At 38.0% G+C, this 27,868-nt stretch overlaps 1 protein-coding gene across 1 annotated transcript in view; it reads right to left on the bottom strand.

The window, feature by feature from the left end:
- Positions 1-27,868, bottom strand: part of DNAH7 (dynein axonemal heavy chain 7) — a 260,268-nt gene that overhangs the window by 82,181 nt on the left and 150,219 nt on the right. The window contains exons 39-46 of the mRNA XM_005676291.3: positions 25,847-25,973; positions 24,411-24,630; positions 19,774-20,646; positions 17,580-17,809; positions 10,495-10,825; positions 7,748-8,094; positions 6,455-6,635; positions 4,033-4,218 (exon numbers count right to left, since the gene is read on the bottom strand). Of these exons, the coding sequence (XP_005676348.1) occupies positions 4,033-4,218; positions 6,455-6,635; positions 7,748-8,094; positions 10,495-10,825; positions 17,580-17,809; positions 19,774-20,646; positions 24,411-24,630; positions 25,847-25,973 (2,495 nt within the window). The remainder of the gene's footprint in view (positions 1-4,032; positions 4,219-6,454; positions 6,636-7,747; positions 8,095-10,494; positions 10,826-17,579; positions 17,810-19,773; positions 20,647-24,410; positions 24,631-25,846; positions 25,974-27,868) is intronic.

Here is a 27,868-nt window from a genome sequence, read left to right as displayed (position 1 = left end):
GTCAACTCTTCCCATGAGGTGGCCAAAGTACTGGAGTTTCAGCTTTAGCATCATTCCTTCCAAAGAAATCCCAGGGTTGATCTCCTTCAGAATGGACTGGTTGGATCTCCTTGCAGTCCAAGGGACTCTCAAGAGTCTTCTCCAACACCACACTTCAAAATCATCAATTCTTCGGCATTCAGCCTTCTTCATAGTCCAATTCTCACATCCATGCATGACCACTGGAAAAACCATAGCCTTGACTAGACAGACCTTATTTGGCAAAGTAATGTCTCTGCTTTTGAATATACTATCTAGGTTGGTCATAAATTTTCTTCCAAGGAGTAAGCAGCTTTCAATTTCACAGCTGCAATCACCATCTGCAGTGATTTTTGAGCCCCCCAAAATAAAGTCTGACACTGTTTCCACTGTTTCCCAGTCTATTTCCCATGAAGTGATGGGACCGGATGCCATGATCTTAGTTTTCTGAATGTTGAGCTTTAAGCCAACTTTTTCACTCTCCTCTTTCACTTTCATCAAGAGGCTTTTTAGTTCCTCCTCACTTTCTGCCATAAGGGTGGTGTCATCTGCATATCTGAGGTTATTGATATTTCTCCTGACAATCTTGATTCCAGCTTGTGTTTCTTCCAGTCCAGCGTTTCTCATGATGTACTCTGCATATAAGTTAAATAAGCAGGGTAACAATATACAGCCTTGACATACTCCTTTTCCTATTTGGATCCAGTCTGTTGTTCCATGTCCAGTTCTAACTGTTGCTTCCTGACCTGCATACAGATTTCTCAAGAGGCAGGTCAGGTGGTCTGGTATTCCCATCTCTTTCAGAATTTTCCCCAGTTGATTGTGATCCACATAGTCAAAGGCTTTGGCATAGTCAATAAAGCAGAAATAGATGTTTTTCTGGAACTCTATTGCTTTTTCCATGATCCAGCAGATGTTGTCACTTTGATCTCTGGTTCCTCAGCCTTTTCTAAAACCAGCTTGAACATCAGGAAGTTCACGGTTCACGTATTGCTGAAGCCTGGCTTGGAGAATTTAGAGCATTACTTTACTAGCATGTGAGATGAGTGCAATTTTGCGGTAGTTTGAGCATTCTTTGGCATTGCCTTTCTTTGGGATTGGAATGAAAAGTGACCTTTTCCAGTCCTGTGGCCACTGCTGAGTTTTCCAAATTTGCTGGCATATTGAGTGTAGCACTTTCACAGCATCATCTTTCAGGATTTGAAATAGCTCAACTGGAATTCCATCACCTCCACTAGCTTTGTTTGTAGTGATGCTTTCTAAGGCTCACTTGACTTTACTTTCCAAGATGTCGGGCTCTAGATTAGTGATCACATCATCATGATTATCTGGGTCATGAAAATCCTTTTTGTACAGTTCTTCCGTGTATTCTTGCCACCTCTTCTTAATATCTTCTGCTTCTGTTAGGTCCATACCATTTGTGTCGCTCAGTCATATCCAACTCTTTGCGACCCCATTGACTGCAGCACACCAGGCCTCCCTGTCCATCACCAACTCCCAGAACCTACTGAAACTCCTGTCCATCGCGTCGATGATGCCATCCAACCATCTCATCCTCTGTTGTCCCCTTCTCCTCTGGTCCTCAGTCTTTCCCAGCATCAGGGTCTTTTCCAGCGAACTGGTTCTTCTCATCAGGTGGCCAAAGTATTGAAGTTTCAGCTTCAGCATCAGTCCCTCCAATGAATACCCAGGACTGATCTTTTTTAGGATGGACTGGTTGGATCTCCTTGCAGTCCAAGGGACTCTCGAGACTCTCCTCCAACATCACAGTTCGACAGCATCAGTTCTTCAGTGCTCAGCTTTCTTTATGGTCTAACTCTCACATCCATACATGACTACTGGAAAAACCATAGCTTTGACTAGATGAACCTTTGTTGGTAAAGTAATGTCTCTGCTTTTTAATATGCTGTCTAGGTTGGTCATAGCTTTTCTTCTAAGGAGCAAGTGTCTTTTAATTTTGTGGCTGCAGCCACCATCTGCACTGATTTTGGAGCCTCCCAAAATAAAGTCTGTCACTGTTTCCATTGTTTCCCCATCTATTTGCCATAAAGTGACGGGAATGGATGCCATGATCTTAGTTTTCTGAATGTTGAGTATTAAGCAAACTTCTTCACTCTCCTCTTTCACTTTCATGTAGAGGCTATAATCATAGATAGTTGTTCAGAATCAAATGAAGACAGAAAGCTAAGAAGAATATGAAACTCATGTGCCAGGACAAGGGCTTCGAGAACCCAGAAGCCTGAAGACAGAAGCATGATCAATATGAGGAATTTAAACCAGTTTGGTTAAAAGCAAGCAAACAAACCAAAATAGTGGCCTCCAAGAATCAACCCTACTTAAGAGAAACCTTGAAATCTAGTGAATCTCAACTGAGACCATGAACAAAACAAATGCTTTGTAAAGTGACAAAGCATCACTTTAGAAGTGGGCTTTCATTTACTCTTTCTCTCCTCCTTTGACACCAGAAGCTATTGCCAAACGCTTCAAATTTCTCTATATTCTCATTGTCTTCTTTTGCTTTGGCAGGGCCATGTCCTGGGTTGTATTCCTAAAGAGAGCTGAAGAATATGCTGGGTCTCACTGAGAAAGAAACTGAAAAGTGGAAGAAAAAAGCTGGGAGAAGAAGTAGGGTTAGGAGTGGGGTCAAGGATAAGACTGAGGCAGAATTCATCAGAGGTGTGGGAATTTGAAGCAGGGAACTTGGTATTTATTTTCTTAGGAAAGATGCCCCTGATCAATTGTTTTTAGGTAGGCTCATCTTTTCCTAAACTAAAACTGAAGGTTTAGGAAGCTTTAGCTTCTGAGGTCATTTGAAAATGATTTTTTATTGAAACTCATTGAGAGTAGTTGATTAAAAACATCAAAAAAATCCTGATACCTTTATAATTGTTTATAAGAAATAAAATTTTATCACTAGGGCACAAGCTGGAATCAAGATTGCTGGGAGAAATATCAATAACCTCAGATATGCAGATGACACCACCCTTATGGCAGAAAGTGAAGAGGAGCTAAAAAGCCTCTTGATGAAAGTGAAAGAGGTGAGTGAAAAGGTTTGCTTAAAGCTCAACATTCAGAAAATGAAGATCGTGGCATCTGGTCCCATCACTTCATGGCAAATAGATGGGGAAACAGTGGAAACAGTGTCAGACTTTATTTTTGGGGGCTCCAAAATCACTGCAGATGGTGATTGCAGCCATGAAATTAAAAGACGCTTACTCCTTGGAAGAAAAGTTATGACCAACCTAGATAGCATATTCAAAAGCAGAGACATTACTTTGTCAACAAATGTCCGTCTAGTCAAGGCTATGGTTTTTCCAGTGGTCATGCATGGATGTGAGAGTTGGACTGTGAAGAAGGCTGAATGCCGAAGAATTGATGATTTTGAAGTGTGGTGTTGGAGAAGACTCTTGAGAGTCCCTTGGACTGCAAGGAGATCCAACCAGTCCATTCTGAAGGAGATCAACCCTGGGATTTCTTTGGAAGGAATGATGCTAAAGCTGAAACTCCAGTACTTTGGCCACCTCATGGGAAGAGTTGACTCATTGCAAAAGACTCTGATGCTGGGAGGGATTGGGGGCAGGAGGAGAAGGGGACGACAGAGGATGAGATGGCTGGATGGCATCACGGACTCGATCGATGTGAGTCTGAGTGAACTCCGGGAGTTGGTGTTGGACAGGGAGGCCTGGCGTGCTGCGATTCATGGGGTCACAAAGAGTCGGACACGACTGAGCAACTGAACTGAACTGAACCATTTCACATGATGTCCTAAAGTAGATCTTTTTGTTTCAAAAACAATTCTAAAACAATTAGAAGAGTATTTAATATAGCATTTTTTTTGTCACCAAGCTAACTTACTGAATAATTAAAAAACACAACTAAAAATCACTTGCAAACATTTTTCTCCCTCATACTTAGCAAGAAATCCAAACAACAACAACAAAAAAATCCAAGATTAATGTTGGGTGTACCAGGAGGATCAAGAGGAGACCCCAGAGGTTGACAAGTACTCCCCACCTGTCGATAGTTAGATGTGAAGGCTCCAAGGTAAGCCACGACTCCTGAAGAAACGAGGATGTCCCCCGTCAGGTTGATGTACAGCTGCCCCAGCTCCAAAGCTGTCTGGCTCCATCGTGTTTTCTCACCCCCAAGGCCTCCGATCAACTGTTCAGCTCGTTCTAGCTTTTTGCTGCACAGGTCAACCTCAAAAATAGAAGTAAACTTTTATCAACACCTACGAGTAGAGTAAGTTAAAAATTCTTCCAGATTTTAACCTCAGGGATAAATTTTTAATTACAAAGTTACACCTGGAGTTTTCCTTTTTTATCTCTCTATGGAAGAAAAATGTGCAGTAGTTCACTATGAAGAGGAGAGTCCATGATCTTTTAGACTTTTTTCATAGTAAAGAGAGTATTTTAATCTAATTTGTGAAACTCATAACAGATATTTATCATATAACCCAAACAACTGCTCTATTTAAGGAAATGAGCTACGGTTATGAGAGACTGAAAGTTTTACCCTCCATTTTAATAATCAATGTGCATTTTATTTTAAATATTCTATGAACGTTTCCCCCCATTTAACTTACGGTTGATTTAATGATAATTTTAAAGGTTAAATGTTTAAAGGTTTTAATAATTTATGCTTACTTACAAAGCACAATTTCCAAGCTGCTAAATAGTGTCAGCCTACTCAGACACTTGCAATTAACCTTAAATTAGGACATCAGTCAATAGCTGAGAGCCTACTTTGTGCATAAGACTGTCAACCAAGTTTGATTATACATAATTAAGTAATGTTATTTTCAAAAAAGAGGAAGTATAATTACAAATCTGGAAAACTTGGGCAAAAGCCATTTTAAACCACGCAATAGCAATGTTCCAGTGGAATATCTGAATTATTTTGATTAATTTTAAGTGACTTATTATTTTTAGAGGATGACAAGATTAAGTAAAGGTTATCTTAAAGTTCAAAATGAAATAATTTACATGAAAAGAAGTAAATTATTGATAAAAACATAGACATTTAGATTATTTTAGAATGAGAATTTGGCTTGTACTTTTTCCTATGCTATTAATATTTATATTAATTATAATAAATGCCTTTAGAGTTAAATATATAAAATACCATAAGAGTTTATATAAAGATGGGTTTAAAAAAGCAGAAGGTATGGAATTAGATTTTTGATACGTCTTTAAAAACCTTTCCTGTTAATTTTCCCTCTTTTTATTACCCTTTTCATCCTGGTTTCTTTCTTCACACATTCTTCTCTCAACTAAAATGTTAAATCAGGTCTTGGACAATAATAAAGTCGTCATCAGAAACTACTATGTAAAAAATTTTAACCAAAATTTCTCTTCCAAAAGCAAGCTTTTAGTATACACATTCATTTTATATTACCATAATTTTCTAATGTTTTATTAGGAAAAACAAATAATTTCAAACATACAGCACAGTTGAAAAATGTTTACAGTGAGCAACCACATATCTATTAGTTATATTATTTAAACAAAAATTGATCACTTGAAGACCATGCCAAATAATAGGACACATTTTCAAGATTAGCACAATATCACAGATTGTACAAATATAGAATTTGTGCACATATTGTACAGAAAGAAGCAGCCTAGTAGGATGGGAAAGAGAAAAGTATTAGAGTCAGATTGCCTGGACTTGGATCTAAACTTAGAAACTGGGTTGACCATGAGCAAGTTTCTCAATTTTTCTGTGCTTTAGGTTCTAGAAAACAATCTAAAAAGATTACCTCCCTCAGAAAGCTTTTGTGAGAATCGGTGACATAATATACATTGCTCTGAGAACAACAGTGCCTTGCACATGATAAGCACTCAATAAATATTGACTGTATATCAAAATACTTGGACTTTTCTGGGGAACATAATCAGATCCTAGCAATTACTTTTTACAAAAGGTATCACTAAGTTGGAGTAATGATTTTAGTCTTAAAAACATTTCCAGTGGACACAGTATGGTTCTGCGTATTGAGTTCTAATCTCAGCTCTGCCATTAAATTTTATATAACTGTTACTTAATAGTTTGGTTTTCCATTTTCTCACTCATAATGAAGAATGATTTAAATAATTTAGCTCAATATTCTAGTAATCTATAGTAGAGATGGTTGGCGATTGTGGGATAAAGAGCCAAAAGATAAATATTATAGGCTTCACAGACCAAGAGGCAAAACTGAGACCATTATATAGAAACTTGTATGATCATTTAATATGTAATCATTTAAAAATGTCAAAGTCATTATTAGCTTGTGGGCCATAGAAAGGTGGGTTTATCCTGTGGTCCACTCTTTGCCAACTCCTGACAAGTTTTCCAGGAAGAAAACAGTATTGCTGTTTTTGAGGCTGCGTGAACATTATTCTTATTTAGAGTAACTGAAGATTTGCCTATGTCTGTCTGTATTATACTATACCTGGTTTTCTAAGTCGGCTTTCTTTTGTTTATTTAGTTCGAGTGTGTCCTGAAGCCTGGCCAGCTTGTCCTGAACTTCCCGAAGTGCTGCCTGCTTCTTTCTGAGACCATCCATAGCAATTTTAAGCTCCCCTTCAGCTGCAGCCAGTTTTATTTTTTTGGGAGCTACGATTTTTGCCACTCTGCCACAAGCAAAATTGGAAAATTAAATATATGTTTAATATTCTAATGTACTTTTCATCACTGAATTTATTTTTAATTTTTTTAAATTATGAAAGAATGATATCACATTTACAGGAGACTTGGAAAATACAGACCAAGATTATGTGTTACATAATTTTATATATTACATAATTTACGTAATTTATATATACATACATAATACATAATACTTTACATAATTTATATATATTACTACTATATATTATAATTATTTTAAGTAAATAAATTAAGATTTTTAGGTGGAGTTTCAATATCAAACTCCTCAAATTAGTAGAACATACAGAAAGGTAGAAGGATATAGTAGACCTGAAAAGCACTGTGAACCAATTCAACATAATTAAGATTTACACAATTTTCATACAATAGTAGAACACATGAGTTACTTTTCTAAAATCCTTATTATAACTCAAAACACATCTTCACATAAAACCTACACTGACTTCTATATCTTATATTGAACAAAGTTAATACCAGCAATAAAATATGATTCTCAAAATAGATATCAAATATATATAATATGTTCAAATAAGTGACTGCATATGTGTGTTAGTCACTCAGTCATGTCTGACTCTTTGTGACCCCATGGACTATAGCCCGCCATGCTCTTCTGTCCCATGGAATTCTCCAGGCAGGGTTTCTTCCCGACCCAGAGATTGAACTCGGGTCTCCTGCATTGCAGGTAGATTCTTTACTGTTTGAGTCACCAGGAAAGCCCCTAAACAAGTGATTTTTTAAAAAACCATAGATAAATATAAAATTGTTGCCAGTGTCAATTTTGGTGAGTTGGGGAAAGGAGAATAAGCACATACACGTAAAATATTACAGTGTTTATGGAAACTAGTCTAACTCATTAGCCACTGAACAAAAACAACAAAATGTTCCTGAGTCCAAACAGTTTAAACATCATTGTGTTATACTACGTAGTTGGTATAGTCTTGCCTCCAGTAAACATGTCAGAGCAGGCATTAGACCTGACTTTCTGAGGAGCCTCTCACCTATGTAGTTCATAGGTTTTTCATTACCTGAAGAACCCTGAAAAAAAAAGTCTGTTTTCTTTTTTGTCACTACTTACTTATCATATGAATCCATTGCTATGACCCATTTGCACAGACCTTCGGCTGCTGTGGAAGCATTTCTTATCTTTTCTGGAACAAAATCTGGATTTGGAATATAATTTTTTCTTATGATGTTCATGTAAGCTGGAGGAATATTGTCCTTGTCATACTCATGAAGTGACTGCAGAAATCGAATGTCACCAAGAAGTCTTTTGGCAGGACCCCAGAAATCCTCAATCTTTTTCCCTGTACCTGTTGGGTCAGGGATTTTGTCAGCTTTGATGCCTTTCAAGATGCATATAGCTTCCATAACAAGCTTGACACCAGCGGGAGGACTCTTCATGGATTTTACCACTGTAATGTCCTTGAAATGACAACATGCAAGAATTGTTTACATATGACTCGTGTTTAGTTCCTATTTTCAAACTAAACCATAAGATAGAAACTCGCTATTCACTGACAGTGACAGTGTCAGAAGCTGGTAACAGTGATAGAATTGTATCATGAAGTGTTGAGAAGTTTATCTCAAAGGCAAAGTTAAAAATAAAAAAGAGTAATGGGAAAATACCCTGAGATCACTTACGACATGAAATCCACTTCAAGAACACATGAAAGAGCTTTTCATTGACTGCCCCAAAGTAAGAGCTTTGCTGCTTCTTAAAAACTATAAAAGTTATAGATGCAAACAGAAAAATATAAAGAAACTGTACATGTCTCCTGTAAAACCAATCATATATACTTAACTCCTGTAAACATCTTACTTTACATTTCTCTATATCTTTTTCATATGTATATTCTATAAACCAGTGTATTTGCCCTATTTTAACCAATGGAATCATAGTATATCTAATATACACGCTGTTTTAAACTGTTCTATTTTAATAATATATAATAAACATACTCTCGGACTAGTAAACATTTACATCGCTTTTAATGCTGCATAGCTTTCTGATGTATAGATATGAACCTTAATTCTAACACTCCATGCCTTTTTCTTCTTTACTATTACAATTTAAGTCTTAATGTCTTTTTTTTTAAAGCTTTTGACAAATATTGACAAACTGACCTGCAGATAATATATAAGGGTGCCTGTTTTATTACATATACCCTTAACAACACGGGTAAGCATTCTACCAGGCAAAAGAAATTTTATTTTGATTTGTATTTCTTTTGGGGCTTCCCTGGTAGCTCAGCTGGTAAAGAATCCACCTGTAATTCAGGGGACCCTGGTTCAATTCCTGGATTGGGAAGATCCAATGGAGAAGGGACATACTACCTACTCCAGTACTTTTTAGGCTTCCCTGGCAGTTCAACTGATAAAGAAACCACCTGCAATGTGGGAGACCTGGGTTCAATCCTTGGGTTGGGAAGATCCCCTGGAGAAGAGAATGGCTACCCACTCTAGTATTCTGGCCTGGAGAATTCCATAAACTGTATAGACTTTAAATACAAGTGAGGTATGATAAATTTTCATACCCTTATTAACTATTTGCATTTCCTCCTTTTTGAACTAGTACTTCTTTATATCATTTACTATATAATTTTAGAGCTACTTTTTTCTCTTAGTGATTTGTAAGAGGTTTACACACAGAATATATTAATAGTTTGTTTGCCATGCAGTTGAAAGATTTTTTCCCTTAGTATTTCTAAACTTCTATCCATGGTGTTTATATGAAATAAAATGTGTTGATTTTTAGGTACTAAAATTCATTACTTATTTAGGTACAAAAATGTACCATTACATTTTTAGGTATAAAAACTCTCTTATTTATGAAAAATACAAGACAGTATCCACAGCATATATATTACAAACAATATTGCTTAGTGTTTTCTTTTCTGATTTCTCTTATACCAAAGAAATCTTCAGTCCTAGCTTATATTCCACAATTATTAACATCTGACCTATATTTTACACTATTTTATAATATAACAATTTATATTTAAATCTCTATCTGAAACCTATTTTGGAGGAAGTTGTGAAGAAAAGATCTAACACATCCTCTCCTGTGTGTGCGTGTGAAAGTCATTCAGTCGTGTCCAACTCTGTGCCACCCCATGGACTCTAAAGTCCATGGAATTCTCCAGGCCAGAATACTGGAGTGGGTAGGCTTTCCCTTCTCCAGGGAATCTTCCCAACCCAGGGATTAAACCCAGGTCTCCTGCATTGCACGTGGATTCTTTACCAGCTGAGCCACAAGGGAAGTCCCATCCTCCACTAATTTACCCAAAAGTTTAGCTGAGATTGCCAACACTATTTTTCAAAACTCATTTTAATCTTTCTTAACTTTCTAAACATTATAAATTTTTATACTGTTATAAATTATAAAAAATCATAATAACTTGTCATATGTATCACACACACACAAAACCCACTGACAAACACTGACCCAACACCTTACCATATATACTGCAAGGCATATCCAGCTACAATGGATTTTCTAAATATGAAAAAGTATACATAGAATAAAAGTGTATATTTATGCCCCTGTCAATTAAAGTTGCTCTGCAAAGTTCCTGAAATAATGATTGACGTATGGTTGTTTAGAACATTTGGAAACTTTCTTTCCAAAACTGTCTTAGTCTTGCAGGTCCATTTCTTTTTTCCAGGTCAATTAGGGAATCTTTTGGCCAATTTGAAAATGATTTCAATTACATTCAATGTGGAGACTTTGGAAAGACAAGACCAAACTGCAGCACACAATGGTAAGCACTTCCTTAAGTTATGCTAACACATCTCCCAGCAAGCCGAAGGCTGTGTTCTTACCTGTGCAGTGAGGGTGTCAAGGGCTGTCAGTGCTGACTCTAATATGGGCAAAGCTCCCGCCAGGTCAGCATCACATTCATCTTTGATGGCTTTGGCAGCCATAGCTTGTTCGTTTGCTATTGTTTCATCAGCTTTCACAATTTTTTCAGTTTTGGAAACTTCTACAGATTCCCTCTCAATGATCAACATCATTTCATCAACCTCTTTGCTAGCAACTTTTAACTGAGGATGTAGAGCCTCTAACTCGAACTGCATTGTGGCTACTTGAGATGCAGCAGAATCCAGTTTATCCAAACCCACTTCATACCTCTTTTTCATTTTCATGACTTCACTGAAAGCAAAGAGGTAAAACAAGGTTAGCTGTCAGGCTCTAGGTTTCTTCTTCAAGGAAAATATAAGTAATCTTTAGCTTTTCAGATTTTTTCAAAGCATAACTAAAGAAGTGGACCTACTGTATAGCACAGGGAACTATAAGCAATATCTTGTAATAAACTATAATGGAAAAGAATCTGAAAAATCACACACACCCACATATATATAACTTAATCCCTTTGCTTAACCCCTGAAACTGACACAACATTGTAAATCAAGCATACTTCAACTTTTAAAAAGGGGTTTGAAAGATTTTTGCATATATTAACAGTTGGTAAAAATATGAACTCTAGAATTTTAGATTATGTGCAATTAAAAGCAGATCGTATGTCTTGGGGTTTTTTTGTACTGCCAGTATCTATCACAGTATCTACTGCTACTGCTAAGTCACTTCAGTCGTGTCTGACTCTGTGCGACCCCATAGATGGCAGCCCACCAGGCTCCCCCGTCCCTGGGATTCTCCAGGCAACAACATTGGAGTGGGTTGCTATTTCCTTCTCCAATGCATGAAAGTGAAAAGTGAAAGTGAAAGAGAAGTCATGTCCGACCCTCAGCGACCCCATGGACTGCAGCCTTCCACGCTCCTCCATCCATGGGATTTTCCAGGCAAGAGTACTGGAGTGGGGTGCCATTGCCTTCTCTGTCACATCTAAGCATATAACAAATTCAAAAGAAAAATATACTAAGTATAAGGCAAGGAACCTCCTCCATCAAGATGAATGATGTGCCTCTGTAATTAGTCATCTTGGAAAGTTTATTCCAACAACAATATTTTCCTTAAGATCTTTTTATAATCAATTATTTTAAATAGACTTCAATACCCAAAATATATTGTTTGAACATTGCCAAATGTGGCACATAATTTTAATATGTGTTAAGTATCTTGAAATAGGAATTTTTCATTTAAAATACAAGTGGCCAGAGAATAAAGCTCAACTCTTTTTTTTGGTACAAAATTCTTATAAAGTAATAATAACTGATCTCAAAATAATGTAATATTTTAATATACTTTAAATTTTTGATTTGCATTCATATATGTCCCAGAGATAATTACACATCATGAGCAGAGAAAACGCTTCTTTATAATTTATTTCATTTAAAATATCTGAGATGCCATAATGTCTCAAAGTAAAAAGTGACGCATTTTAGAAATTCTCTTCAAAGAGTAGGTTGACATTGGTAACTAACCAACCCGATAACTGTCTAAAGATGGAAGCACACTCTTCAACTGAGTGCTTAACTGGTTTGAGCCAGAAAACTGAAAAGGCTGTCACTGAAAAAAAAAAAATATTGCAAGTCAGGACATGTTATAATTCTGTGATAAGTTGATTCCTCTGAGCAAAATATGCTACAGCAATGTGAACTGAGAGCCTTGAGAGAGAATACCATATAATCTGTGAGTCTGGTTTCAGTGGAACCGTTGTGGCGCAAGCACAGGAAAGATCTGGCCCCGGCCACCATGAAGCAGTTTTAATGTGGCGGCTCAACCCACGGGACCCATTGTTGGCTACAACACTGGCTTCTCAGCAGGGAATCTGAGTGCTTGCTTCCAGGTTACAATACTACCTGGCTATAAAGATATCTGAAGACTTCAGCTATTAAGGGAAGAGTAACTACAGGGTTACTGTAGTTGGAAAAGGTCAGTTTTCACTCCAATCCCAAAGAAAGGCAATGCCAAAGAATGCTCAAACTACCGCAAAATTGCACTCATCTCACACATTAGTAAAGTAATGCTCAAAATTCTTCAAGCCAGGCTTCAACAATATGTGAATCGTGAACTTCCAGATGTTCAAGCTGGATTTAGAAAAGTCAGAGAAACTAGAGATCAAATTGCCAACATCCGCTAGATGATTGAAAAAGCAAGTGAGTTCCAGAAAAACATCTACTTCTGCTTTATTGATTATGCCACCCCTTTGACTGGGTGGATCACAACGAACTGTGGAAAATTCTTAAAGAGATGGGAATACCAGACCATCTGACCTGCCTCCTGGGAAATCTGTATGCAGGTCAGGAAGCAACAGTTAGAACTGGACATGGAACAACAAACTGGTTCCAAATAGGAAAAGGAGTACGTCAAGGCTGTATACTGTCACCCTGCTTATCTAACTTCTATGCAGAGTACATCATGAGAAATGCTGGGCTGGAGGAAGCACAAGCTGGAATCAAGATTGCTGGCAGAACTATCAATAACCTCAGATACGCAGATGACACCACCCTTATGGCAGAAAGCAAATAAGACCTAAACAGCCTCTTGATGAAAGTGAAACAGGAGAATGAAAAAGTTGGTTTAAAACTCAACATTCAGAAAACTAAGATCATGGCATCTGGTCCCATCACTTCATGGCAAATAGATTGGGAAACAATGGAAACAATGACAGACTTTACTTTTGGGGGCTCTAAAATCACTGCAGATGGTGATTGTAGCCACGAAATTAAAAGATCCTTGCTCCTTGGAAGAAAAGCTATGATCAACTTAGACAGCATATTAAAAAGCAGAGACATTACTTTGCCAACGAAGGTCTGTCTAGTCAAAGCTATGGTTTTTCCAGTAGTCATGTATGGATGTGAGAGTTGGACTATAAAGAAAGCTGAGCACCGAAGAATTGATGCTTTTTAACTGTGGTGTTGGAGAAGACTCTTGAAAGTCCCTTGGACAGCAAGGAGATCCAACCAGTCCATCCTAAAGGAAGTCAGTCCTGAATATTCTTTGGAAGGACTGAAGGTGAAACTCTAATACTTTTGCCACCTGATGCAAAGATCTGACTCATTTGAAAAGACCCTGATGCTGGGAAAGATTGAAGGCAGGAGGAGAAGGGGATGACAAAGGATGAGATGGTTGGATGGCATCACTGAATCAATGGACGTGAGTTTGAATAAACTCCGGGACTTGGTGATGGACAGGGAGGCCTGGAACTCTGCAGTCCATGGGGTTGCAAAGAGTTGGACATGACTGAGTGACTGAACTGAACTGAACTGAACTATATGGTGGGGACTCTAGTAGAGGCAAAGGAGAACATTTTTAATAAGAGGAAATTTGCAATGTCATCAAGAATATATAAAAATGCCTAGAAAAGTATTATTTTCAACTTTTCTCTCAGTTTGTATCTCATTTTTACAATCTTTCTTCCAGTTAGGATGGCCTGAAATACTGTGAGCATATAGTCAAAGAGAGATATAAGTGATACCTCCCAATTAATCAGACTCTCCAAGAGGTTTTAATCCTCCTGGATAGGAAAATATTGGGGGAGAAAAGCAAGATTCCATTAGGTTAAAATCCTAAGATCTAAATGGAAAGAAAGTATCTTGATAGTCAAAGAAATAATAAAATTCAGTTAAGTTATGTAGTAGCCTTGGGTGTGACTTGCAGATTTCACTAGTAGATGGAAAGAATGCTATTGGTAGTATGATTCAATACGGGGTGTGGACCATGATGAATAGGAAGCTATGACACCTCTGCTGTAGAAGGCATTACCAAAGTCACTGTAAATATTGCTGAGAAGTTTCCCACCAGTCTAGATAGCATCTTAGATAATACAAGAAAAAGTACTTCAAAATGCCTGAGATAATGAGATAGCCATAGGAAAATTTAGAAACATCTACCACTAATGCAATGTCAAGGACTCTGTGCACATTTGGTGTTTCGAGTATATTTAATATTTAAAGGACATCAGTCCTGTGTGTTCATTGAAGGACTGATGTTGAAGCTGAAACTCCAATACTTTGGCCAGCTGATGCGAAGAGCTGACTCATTTGAAAGACCCTGATGCTGGAAAAGATTGAGGGCAGGAGGAGATGGGGATGACAGAGGATGAGATGGTTGGATGGCATCACCGACTCGATGGACATGGGTTTAGGTGAGCTCCGGGAGTTGGTGATGGACAGGGAGGCCTGGCGTGCTGCGGTTCATGGGGTTGAAAAGAGTCAGACAAGACTGAGTGACTGAACTGACCTGAACTGAACTTGTACCTCAATATATGTGTGTGTGTTGCTCAGTCGTGTTCTACTCTTTGCAACCTCATGGACTGTAGCCCTCCAGGCTCCTCTCTCTATGGAATTCTCCAGGCAAGAATACTCGAGTGGATAACCACTTCTTTCTCCAGGGGACTTTCCTGGTGAGTCTCCTGCACTGCAGGGAGATATTTTACTGTTTGAGCCACCAGGGAAGCCCTGATAAGTTGCATAATTGAGCAATGAGTTAATTTGTATTTTTAAGTAAAAAAAAAAAAAAATCCCATCAAGTCTATAGGTAATAGTCAAACACTTAAAAAAACTTAAAGCTTACCATATGCGTAAGTTTAACTTACCAGATTTATATAAATTAAGTACCTGGGAAAGTTTAGTCTGTTAAATCAGGGTAATAATAATGTTTAAATTTATAAACGTAATATATAAATTGCTTAAATAAATTTCACTAGTAAAAGACCTCCTTAAAGGTGGTTAGTAAAATTTCTAAACATCTAACTTCACAGGTAATTTATTTTTACATCTTATATATGTGTGTCTTTATTTTTACATCTTATAATACATATGTGTGCCTGTGTGGAAAGTGTGTCATGTGCTCAGTCATGTCTGACTCTGTGACCCCACGGACTGTAGCCCACCAGGCTCCTCTGTCCATGGAATTTTCTAGGCAAGAATACCAGAAGGGGTTGCCACTTCCTCCTCCAGGGGATCTTCCTGACCCAAGAAGACTGAGTATTAATTTTTAGAATCAAAGAAACTGTTGAATCAACTTTTCTGCATGTGTAAGTTAACGTCAACAACATCAAAGCAGCTCACACTGACACATTCTATGGTGTATAAGTTTACTGATGTTTGTATTGATGTTCTCAAATAAGAGTTTACTTAAAGAAGGAATGTTTGGGAACGCATGTAAGAATTAAAGATTTTAAAATTTAAAAAAAATAATAATAAAAAAAATAAATAAACAAAAAAAAAAAAAAAAAGAAGGAAAGCTAGCTATGTATATTGAGCGACTGTTTCTAGATTCCAGCTGTTCAATACCTAAAGAGAAGGTTTATTTATCTAATTATTTATTGAAGAAAAATTACTGGGAAAGGTCAGTTTTCATTCCAATTGCAAAGAAAGGCAATGCCAAAGAATGTTCAAACTACCGCAAAATTGCACTCATCTCACATGCTAGTAAAGTAATGCTCTAAATTCTCCAAGCCAGGCTTCAGCAACACGTGAACCGTGAACTTCCTGATGTTCAAGCTGGTTTTAGAAAAGGCAGAGGAACCAGAGATCAAATTGCCAACATCCGCTGGATCATGGAAAAAGCAAGAGTTCCAGAAAAACATCTAATTCTGCTCTATTGACTATGCCAAAGCCTTTGACTGTGTGGATCACAATAAACTGGGGAAAATTCTGAAAGAGATGGGAATACCAGACCACCTGACCTGCCTCTTGAGAAATACGTATGCAGGCTAGGAAGCGACAGTTAGAACTGGACATGGAACAACAGACTGGATCCAAATAGGAAAAGGAGTACGTCAAAGCTGTATATTGTCACCCTGTTTATTTAACTTATATGCAGAGTACATCATGAGAAACGCTGGACTGGAAGAAACACAAGCTGGAATCAAAGATTGCCAGGAGAAATATCAATAACCTCAGATATGCAGATGACACCACCCTTATGGCAGAAAGTGAAGAGGAACTAAAAAGCCTCTTGATGAAAGTGAAAGAAGAGAGCAAAAACATTGGCTTAAAGCTCAACATTCAGAAAATGAAGATTATGGCATCTGGACCCATCACTCATGGCAAATAGATGGGGAAACAGTGGAAAAAGTGTCAGACTTTATTTTTGGGGGCTCCAAAATCACTGCAGATGGTGACTGCAGCCATGAAATTAAAAGACGCTTACTCCTTGGAAGAAAAGTTATGACCAACCTAGATAGCATATTGAAAAGCAGAGACATTACTTTGCCAACTAAGGTCCGTCTAGTCAAGGCTATGGTTTTTCCACTGGTCATGTATGGATGTGAGAGTTGGACTATGAAGAAGGCTGAGTGCTGAAGAATTGATGCTTTTGAACTGTGGTGTTGGAGAAGACTCTCGAGAGTCCCTTGGACTGCAAGGAGATCCAACCAGTCCATTCTGAAGGAGATCAACCCTGGGATTTCTTTGGAAGGAATGATGCTAAGGCTGAAACTCCAGTACTTTGGCCACCTCATGTGAAGAGTTGACTCATTGGAAAAGACTTTGATGCTGGGAGGGATTGGTGGCAGGAGGAGAAGGGGATGACAGAGGATGAGATGGCTGGATGGCATCACTGACTCGATGGATGCAAGTCTGAGTGAACTCTGGGAGTTGGTGATGGACAGGGAGGCCTGGTGTGCTGTGATTCATGGGGTTGCAAAGAGTCGGACACAACTGAGCAACTGCACTGAACTGAACTGAACTGAACTGAATGTTTACCCAATACTACTGTCAAAGTACCCTGGGGCCTTACTGCAGCTGTGAGTGGCACATCTTCATTCCTTAAATATGATTATACATTTATGACATGCTAGGCAATCATGTGCACAAAAGAATAAGCCCTGCTCCCTAACCTAAAAATGTTTGTGGAGTAAATAATTAAGTGATTCAACAAAACTCACAGTATACACATATATGAAATAAAAATCTTCATTTTTGCTATGTCATTTTTGTCCACACAAATGTTTTAAAACCACCATAGCTTACTTAGGAATAAGAAATTTCATTTTTACCTCCTTTTCTTTTCCAACAACAGTTTGAAGGTAGAGATTAATTCAAGATAAGAGGTAGGTGTCACATAATTGTATCTTTGAAGTTCAACATAGAAGGATGTCGATAAATCTATAGTAGAAGTGTGGAAGCTTTTACACATCTCAATACAGCCATCTCGTATTTCCTCTGACATTTCAATGTCTTCCAGGAAGCGGGAGGCAACTGCCTGTAGTGCATCTTCAGGCCAGGACTGAATGTAAGATAAATGCTTTAGCATATCATCGAAGTTACTGACAGGAGTCTGTTACTACTACTGAGATCCTTCACAGATGGTGGAAATGCAGGGGAAAGCATGAGGAATGGAATGGGACAGAAACTCAGGATAAACTTCCCCCCAAGTACTTGGCTGCTTAGGACAGGGAGCCAGTAGCTAATGCATGTAATGTTGTTAACTCTTTCTGGTTTGTTCAGGAGTTAGAGAAATTGTACATGAGTATTGCAAGAGCAAGGAAGAAAAAAGGAACCATATTTATAGAATGTGTATCTTTTTGCACATTTTGCTATTTTTATCTCATTCAATTCTCCCCAAATTTCTGAGGTAAATGTTACTATCCTTTACACTAAACTCCAGAATTAGATGAATAGCTACCTCCTTGATTTCTTCCATAATCGCCTCAAACTCAACAAGTCTGAATCATGGCCCATATGTCCCCCTAAATGGTTGCAATCTTCCCAACTTAGTAAACACCTCAATTCTATATCCATCTCGAAATCCAGTTCTACGGGCACCATCCCTAAAATAGCTTCCAACTCTTTTCCTTCTACACCTATAATCACCATTGCAGTTCAACTCTGTTATCATTTTTCTGGAATATTTCAACAGTGTCCTAATTGTCCACCATGCTTGTGTACTCTATGGAGTTGTCAGAGTGATCTCATCAAATGCAGATTATTAACAGCTAATTTCACACTCTCAATTTACAATTGTTTGAAGACTTCCCAACATATTCAAAACAAAACCCAAAGTTAATCTGTAAATCCCTACTTGATCTGGCCCTTTCCACCTTTACAACCCAGCTCTATGATTTCCCCCTCAGGTACTATGCCCTTGCCACCCTGAGTTTTTCTCACCCTATTCGTTCTTCCTATGAAGCTCTTGTCTTCACTAATTTCTTGTCTCTGACCAGATCCTCTCAGTACTGACACTTTTTGCCCTTTATGTTTCTTCCTAAAGGTCATTGATTCAGAAAACCTTTTACTCCATTTATGCTACCCTGTATGATGGAATTATTTTTCACTAATTTGTAAGTACGTAAGTAAACTCAAGAAAAGCAGAAGCCTAGTCTATTTCATTTTCTGACTCATCTCCAGCTTTAGAATAAGATCTGCTACAAAACAAGGGTTCAATAAATATGTTTTTTCATGAAATCTTAGCAGACATTGGAGGGACAAAGGGGTTATGTACATTCTCCAAGGTAAAAAATTCCTATGTGTTAGATCTCACTCACAGGATCTCTGCCACAGCTCACAAACTTCCTACCCTATGCCCTTGTATGTCTGTACTTCTGATACTGAAATTTATTAGAAAAAGTGGTCACTGGGAGTTTCTTCTTTTTGACTTTCTGCCAGGTTTTCTAATGGAAAGAGACTGGAGGGTGGGAGAAGAGAGAGGTAGAGGCATTTCTATCCCTTTTGCTTTCTAGCAGAAGCTGAACTCTAGTTTTGGGGTTCCTGGTCCCGTCAGACTTTCCTACTTCCACAGCTTCAAGCTCCGGTAACACGTTTTCCTCCCTATGCCCCTTAAAACCCAGCTGTAGTAACATCTTCTTGCTATGCTTTACCATTTCCTGCCTCACCATCCCTCTCAAGTTCCTTTAATCCTGCCCAACACCTTCATGAACAGTTCCTTCATTCAACTTTTCTCAGTGAGGCCTTCCCAGGTATTCTTTCTTCCCTGTCAGGAACCTGTCAGATACACAACTTTATCCTAAAACTTTCTACAATAAGTTGATGTCAGTGACTGTATAGACTAGTAATAAAAAGTTTTTCTGTTACAATGATTTTTAAATTTTTATTTCATAAAATATATTATTATTGATCAGAAAATTCTGCTGAGTCACAACTGCAGGGGGTGGGGTGGACTCTAAAATAAGTTATGCTGATGATGGGGAATCAGTATTTCTAGAAGTCTATCTAAAATGTACATGACCATACCTGAAACCAGTCAATGGTACAGCAGTTTACTAGAGCAGGGAACTTTCTAAGACGAATCCGAAATGCATCTCCAATGGGACTCATGGCAAGGACGACATGCAGTTGGTTGCGGCAGCGGTCAACAAACATGTTGAAAAGAGCTATGGGGCTTCCGTCTGTTTGTTTGGTTTTATCCCGCTGGCGATCTATCTGACGCATCTTATCACATATCTCCTGTTTCTCATCCAATGCAAAGAGATTTGGAACCTCCCCAGCATTTAGCAGATTGTTGACATCTTCTAGAAATGACTCCTTTTTAATCTGAGTATCTGTAAATAGGAAAACACCCTGCATCTCCCCTTCAGCACATTTTCTTAAGATCACTTTTAAATCTTCATGCCACTCAGAGTTACCATAGCCCTTGGCAATTTCAACCTGGAAAACTGAAGAATCAGCCATGTGGGCAGCTAATCTGGTGACGGACTGCCTTCCACTCCCTCCAACACCAACAAGAAGAGCATGGCTGCGAGGCTGTTTCAGGATCCTGGAAATTCTGCTGATGTGCTCGATGGCAAACCGGAACAAGACAAGGTTCATTGTTTTTTTGCTCATATTGTTGTATTCTTCTAGGTGAGCTTCTACAATCACCCGGAGAGCATCCACATCTGCAATTTCTCTGTAGTTGGTATCCTCTCTCTTGGGATCGTGGAAATCACAGAACATTAAGCTGCGTAAATCATCTTCTCCCACTATCCCATCATTATCAAAATCCAAACTTCGAAAAAGCTCATGAAAATTTTCTTCCATATATGTTTTTAAGATTTCTTGAATGTAGCTGATAAGCCAACTTCTGTCTGCATTATCCAGAAGGCGATCATAATATACTCTCAGGACCTGTACAATAATTAAAAAGCAGCTTTAAGAATCGATTTTCCTATTTTAAAGTGTTATTTCTGTGCTAATCTGAAGTAATATAAAAAGTACTCTCAAGAAATTTCCATGGGTTTTATTAAAAGCACATCTAAATAAGGAATGGCATAATATTTATTTTAAATATTAAACTTGATCATATATTTGGAATAAAACATAGTTACATTGTTACCAATAAATGAAGGTAAATTAGGGAGAATGCACCAGATTATAGAGTTATTAAGTGCACTAAGGACTAGAGAAGGGGAAAAAAGACTAGAGAAGGTAGGTGACTGCCTTTGCTGGTCATACAGATACAGGTAACAGAACTGGGCCCCAGTGTCTAGTGTTTTGCAACTCCTTTGCAGTGATTGTTGCCTTTTCCCAGCCAGATAATATTTTGAATTTATTGGCAAATCTATAGATATTAAGAGAAGGTAATGGTACCCCACTCCAGTACTCTTGCCTGGAAAATCCCATGGACGGAGGAGCCTGGTAGGCTGCAGTTCATGGGATCGCTAAGAGTCAGACACGACTGAGCAACTTCACTTTCACTTTTCACTTGCATGCATTAGAGAAGGAAATGGCACCCCACTCCAGTGTTCTTGCCTGGAGAATCCCAGGGACAGGGGAGCCTGGTGGGCTGCCATCTATGGGGTCGCACAGAGTCGGACACGACTGAAGCGACTTAGCAGCAGCAGCAGCATAGGTATTACTGTCTTTATAAAAGCATATTTTATAGAAAATGTAAGAATGTCTTAGATGGAGGGAACTTTGTTTTGGACATGTTAATTATTTTTGTTGTAAGTAACTGCAGATGCAATATACTAAAATAGATGTCCACTTACATGCACGTTGAGAGACTATAAAAATAATCGTTTGCTACATAACTATTAATATTTCCTCAGAGTGGTATGAATATCTCTATAGCTCAGTCAGTAAAGAATCCGTCTGCAATGCAGGAGACCTGGGTTCAATTCCTGGGTCAGGAAGATCCCCTGAAAAGGGGACAGGCTACCCACTCCAGTATTCTTGGGCTTCCCTTGGGGCTCAGCTTGTAAAGAATCCCCCTGCAATGTGGGAGACCTGGGTTCGATCCCTGGGTTGGGAAAATCCCCTGGAGAAGGGAAAGGCTACCCACTCCAGTATTCTGGCCTGGAGAATTCCATGGACTATATAGTCCATAGCGTCTCAAACAGTAAGACACAAATGAGAGACTTTTACTTTCACTTTACAGTCTGTTTTGGACAGAATTGTTTCCCCTGTGCCCACATCTGTACATTGAAGCCTTATCCCTTAATGTGACTGTATTTAGAGAGAGGTCCATTAAGAAGGTAATTGAGTTTAAAAAGGTCATGTGGGTAGGGCCCTATTCCTACAGGATTGGTGTTCTTGTAGGAAAAGGAAAGGACACCAGAGCCCTCATTCTGTCATGGCAGGAACACAGAAGAAAGAGCCTCTGAGGACACCGTGTGAAGGAAACCCTCTGTGAGCCAGGAAGAGAGCCTCATCAGAAATCCACACAGACAGCACCTTCATTTTGTACTTTTGGCCTCCAGAGGTATGGGAAGGTAAAATTCTGTTGTTTAAGATACTCAGTCTGTGGTATTTTTATTATGACAACACTAGCAGACTAATCAGAGAAGGTAATGGCGCCCCACTCCAGTACTCTTGCCTGGAAAATCCCATGGATGGAGGAGCCTGGTAGGCCACAGTCCATGGGGTCGCTAAGAGTCGGACACAACTGAGCGACTTCCCTTTCACTTTTCACTTTCATGCACTGGAGAGGGAAATGGCAACCCACTCCAGTGTTCTTGCCTGGAGAATCCCAGGGGAGCCTGGTGGGCTGCCGTCTATGGGGTCACACAGAGTCGAACACGACTGAAGCGACTTAGCAGCAGCAGCAGCAACAGACCAATACTCATATGATACAAGCAGCGCATATCTCTGTCAGCTAAATCTCTAACATTAATCCTGTATGTATCAGCTTTTTCACCTTATAAAACAGAAGTGGTAATACTTGCCTTACAAATCGCACAGATGCATGGCAAAAAATGAAATGACAACAGGTATGAAAGCACTGTAGAACTGAGAAATAATTATTACAAACTGCCTTGGAATCAGCCTAATTATGTTTAACAATAATGATTTTAGTATTTTCACTGCTGTCAAGTCGACATACTAGTGTCATCCCTTTTCATAACACCAGTGGCTACATAAATGATATGATAGAAGCTTCCCACTTATTCTGACCAAATAGTGCAAAAGCTATTTCTCTCCTGGACAACTAGGTTTCCCAAAATATGACAATAGTCACTTCCTTAGCTTGAGACACTGAAGCCCCCTTTCTTTTAATGAGGAAAGGAAACTAAACTAAGCCAACCACATATTTTGGGCATCAGTGTTTAAGCATGAATCAAGTACAGTATCATCTAATTGCAATTAAGCAAGAACCCAAGAGAGTGTTTCTAAAAGACAGTCAACATACCTGCATCTAGGGCCCCATTCTGTAACTGTTGACTTACAAATTTTGAGGATGATGACTAGGAAGATTCTTTTTCTTTTTTAAAATTTCCTTACCATAAGGTACAAAAATCTTCAGTGTACATCTCCAGGAATGTTCACACATTATACACCCACATAACTACCACCAAGATGAAGATACAGAACATTCTCAATACCTTAGCAGACTCTCTCACTCTCACTTCTGTGGATAGCTGCCCTCCTCCCTCCCCCACAGGGAACTTTTATTCTATTGCCATCCCTTATGTTTTTAAAAGTTTCCATTATAAATCTAAACCTTTGCAGGGAAGAATTTATCCTGTATTTGTGCTTTGAACTTATTTATCTTAAAGTCTTGATTACAAATTCTTTTAATTATTTACATTTAAATAATTTTATGATAATTTACATATCATAAAATTCACTTTTAAAGCATATAATTCAACAGCTTTTAGAATATTCACAATGTTGTGTAACCATTGCCACCATCTAATTCTAGATCTTTTTCAACACCCCCCAAAGAAACCCTATACCCATTAGCAGTCACTCCTTATTATTTCTACTCCATGTCCCCACAGCCTCTGGTAGCCATTAATCTACTTTCTATCACTATGCATTTGCTTATTCCAGACATTTCATATAAATGGAAAAATAACATATTGAATTTGGCCTTTTGTGTCTCGCTTCTTTCACTTAGTGTAATGTTTTCTAGTTTTGTTCATGTTGTAACATATATCCTTATTTCTTTTTAGGGCTGAAAAGAGCTCCATTGTGTGTATGTATACATACACACACACACACACACACACACACACACACACACACAGCCTACATTCGTTTGTCTGTTCATCAGCCAATGTATATTTGAACTGTTTCCACTTTTTGGCTATTATGAATAAGTCTGCTAACACTCATGAACTAACAAAAAAACAAAAGTATTTCCATCTCAAAATTATTTGAAGTCAAACTGAAAGGATTAAAGTCACTTAAAGGAGATTTAAAATGATAGCTCTTTTGAAACAGCCTATAAATCAATAGAAAGTCCTGAAAATCAGAGATAAAGCTTCTTAAGTATCATAGAATATGCTAGTGTGAAGTATTTTTAAAAATTATCCTGACCATTGACCTTCATAATGCCAAACAGTGGAATGTATTTCAACAATTGCTGGATATTTCTTCACCCAGTTTTTGGCATGGTAAAATCTTTGTTTCTTGCATAATCATGTTTTAGTAGCACAGAGATTTACCTCATGAACCCAAAGACGTTTAATCACTTCTTTAGTCTCTGCTGTTTCTGGTCTTGACAAACAAACACCCTGAATGACACGGGAGAAATCTCGGAGGTTGAACAGGTAGTGAGATTTAGCTGGAGTAGGCAAGAGATTCTTCATTGCTTCTTTATACAGAGTCATTGTACCATTTACAATTTGTGTTGTCAAATCTAGAAAGTCATCTGGAAATTTATAACTTAAAATTTTTTAAGTGAAAAGAAAGAAAATATTAGCAAACATAGAATTATGATACATAGTGATATTTAGTACAACTAATATGAAAATTTCTTATATTAAATCAATTGATTTAGTTTATAAAATTACCACTTCTTGTTATAATAATAATAACAGAATTTTTACTTCTTTTAAAGCTACTTTCCATTCATTATTTTATGTTCACAGGAACTCCATGAGTAAGCAGGACCAATTTAATGAGCTTTAAAACTGCTTAAATAAATGGGCAGAAGAGCCAGCCAAGGAACCCATATTATGTAACTCAAACCCAGGATCTACTAGATGATGCTTCCTAACCTCTTCTACTACCTGGCATTCTTAGCTGCATATAGATAGGATCCTTGAAGAACACTGGTGAAATGGGTAGTTTCAGAAAAAGGGAAGGGCGAAAAAAAATCAGAAAAAAGTAGGGAAAGGGGAAAAAGAAAAAAGAGAGTTAAAACAAAGTGAAATAGTGAACCAAGATTTCTTTTAAAAGGCAAAGGAATGATTAAGGTAGAAAGAACCTGGGGAGAGAATATCCATTTGAAAAAGTTGGCTTTATTTCACTTCTGGCTTGATGAGCAGTCAGCTTTGCCCTCCATCACCATTGCATAAGACAAGGAACGACAATTTCCTGAGAATGGTGTCCACATCAGGGAGCCAAGACTTGTACTGCTCAGGGCCACTTGGCTCCCTACATCCAAGAATCTTGTGGAGAAGTGCTGAGTGTCCAGATCTAGGGAGCAACATTTACCCAGGGCACAGGCTCCAAGGCTACACTCAAACCTGGACATGGACACCCCTGGGGAACTCAAGAGTTTTACTAGAGGGTGTCAAAGTCACAGGATAAACCTGGCAATCTTTCCAGCATTAACTGAACTACGTGGCAAAAATTCAAAATATTGATTGTTCCAGCATGGACATATTACACAACAGGATGCAAAATGTGTATGAATTTTTAGGTTAAAATCTAAGACATCAGACAAATAAAGGAAAAAGAGAGAGATCCTGCAGGCTTTTTGTGTTCTGTTCCCATTCCTGGAGATGGGAGCAGAGGGAAGAAACTGCTGCCTGTTACCTTCTTCCTTGTCTGGAGGTGCTTTTGTGGAAGTTTGAGAAGCACTACTTATACTGACATGTTCCCCAAAGATTTTATACCCACTAAGGAAAAAACAAACACACTTGCAATTACTTACCAGGTTTTTAAATGCCAGGTTAAGATTCTAGAAAATATTGTAAACATAGATTTATCACTAAACTCATTGATTGTTATAATATTAAAATGCCGCATGTATCGAGGAGTTACTGGATTTCGACCACCACCTAAATATCAAAAAGGACAATCCTTAACAATGCTACTCGTATATAACAGAGTATTTTCTCTACACTTTACAGCATGAAACAGCGTGAAAGATGGACAAATGGCACACAGAAAGAAGTAATCAATTATTTGGATAATCTTGATCTTAAAACAGTTTTTTCCTCAACCTCAAAGTATTGTTTTCTAGTTGAAAATGATCTGTATAAGTTCAATCAGATATAATCTTGGTCAGGTCTATTTACCAAAGGAAATCCAAGCAGACAGAAAGACCCAGTGTCCACTTTCTCCATGATTCATACACAGCTCAAACCAATAAACTATCAAACATTCTCATTACAATACAATATTAGGACAATACTATATAATATTAATATAATATTGTACGCAATGTTAATATAATCCTGATGGTTCTGATTGACCACACTTTAAGGTCGTTTTCACATGGCTGAAATTCAGCATGACCTTGACATACAGCCTCGTTCTTCCCTCACATCTTGAAATAAATTTCCCTAAGACTAGTCTTTGTGGTTCACATGGCCACTTCACTGGCTGCTTTCAATTTTAAAAACTGGAGGAATATCTCATTTTCACAAAATAATTATTACGATCTCAAATATGAAATTTTAAAAACAGATTTAGAATGTAACACCATTTTATAAAATTGGTTTATATTATCATCCTCACATGTATCAATAAAATGCACTGTCTCTTTAAAGGGATTCTATCATGAAATCTCCAGTAAAGAGTGGTTTTAAAAATGCGTAATATCTTTAATATATATTTTGCTTAAAAACCTATAGGTTCAGGTTTTACGTTTGTTTTAAACCGAGTAAATCTGTACTTTGCTTTTATCACTGCATTATACTGTGCTGAGTCTAAAAACATAACCAATGTGTGAGAGCATACAACCAGTAGTCTATAATTATAGATCAAAACAGTTAGGTATTGCTATGTATTTAGAAGCTCATAATAAACACTGATTTACCTGGGCAAGTTTAAGGAGATGGAGAAAGGGCTACAGAAGGAAAGGTGTAAGATCATATACCCAGCTGTGTCTTCAACCTTTCCTCCCAGAGAACACTCAGAAATGGTGGTCTTTTCTTAGAAAATGAGGTCCAAGAGGAAAAGGTATCTCATGGATTCAGTCTGCTCCCCTGTCCAGTCCCCGAAGAGGCAGGGAAAGTAGACACTTACTACGAATGACTGCTGGGGGATGGGAAGAGGCAAAGCAGAACTGAAGTCTGGGACCCAGGAGTAATAGAATTAGAAGAAAAAAAAAAGAAGGGGGAAATAGCATTCAAAGTGGCCCCGAGAGGGTGCTGAGAGCAATTACTGACTCAGAGCAAACTGTCTCCATTACAGGTCAGATAAAGGTCAAGGGTTTAGAAGCGAATAGTGGCAAAATTCCCTAAGACATGGCACATTGAAATAAGGAAGTTATTAAAAATATACAGCAACAGCTTGAGTTCAGGAAAAGAACAGTTAAAGATGTCTGATTAGTTAAATCAAGCTATTTCAGATATTCTAAAATTAAAGAAAAATTTTTCCTACATAAAGATCGCTGAGTTTATAAACTTCCCTTGAAAAGTATAAAGAATATCTAATATTTCGTTCTTTTCATCATTTCCTACTTAAATTACCTCAACAGTTCGTCTAAATCCAGAGACTCACTAAAATGGGAAGTGATTGGGATAGGAGAAAGCAGGGATGTTTCATACAGCTGAAACTTTAAGGAATGAAACAGAAGAAAATGAGCTTCTGCAGGGGAATCTGGGTTCTCAGGGGATCTGAGACCTCAAAATGCAGGAAGAGGAAATGGGGAGCAAAGATGGAAGATAACATGGAAGAGAAAGGATTTGGGAGAGCTGTATGATTTGGGGAGAATCACCCCAAAGAG

The sequence above is a fragment of the Capra hircus genome, chromosome 2, assembly GCF_001704415.2.
Source record: "Capra hircus breed San Clemente chromosome 2, ASM170441v1, whole genome shotgun sequence".
NCBI classification, from domain to species: Eukaryota; Metazoa; Chordata; class Mammalia; order Artiodactyla; family Bovidae; genus Capra; species Capra hircus.
The sequence above is the reverse complement of the archived record's forward strand: the minus strand, read 5'-3'. Positions and strand labels throughout refer to the sequence as shown.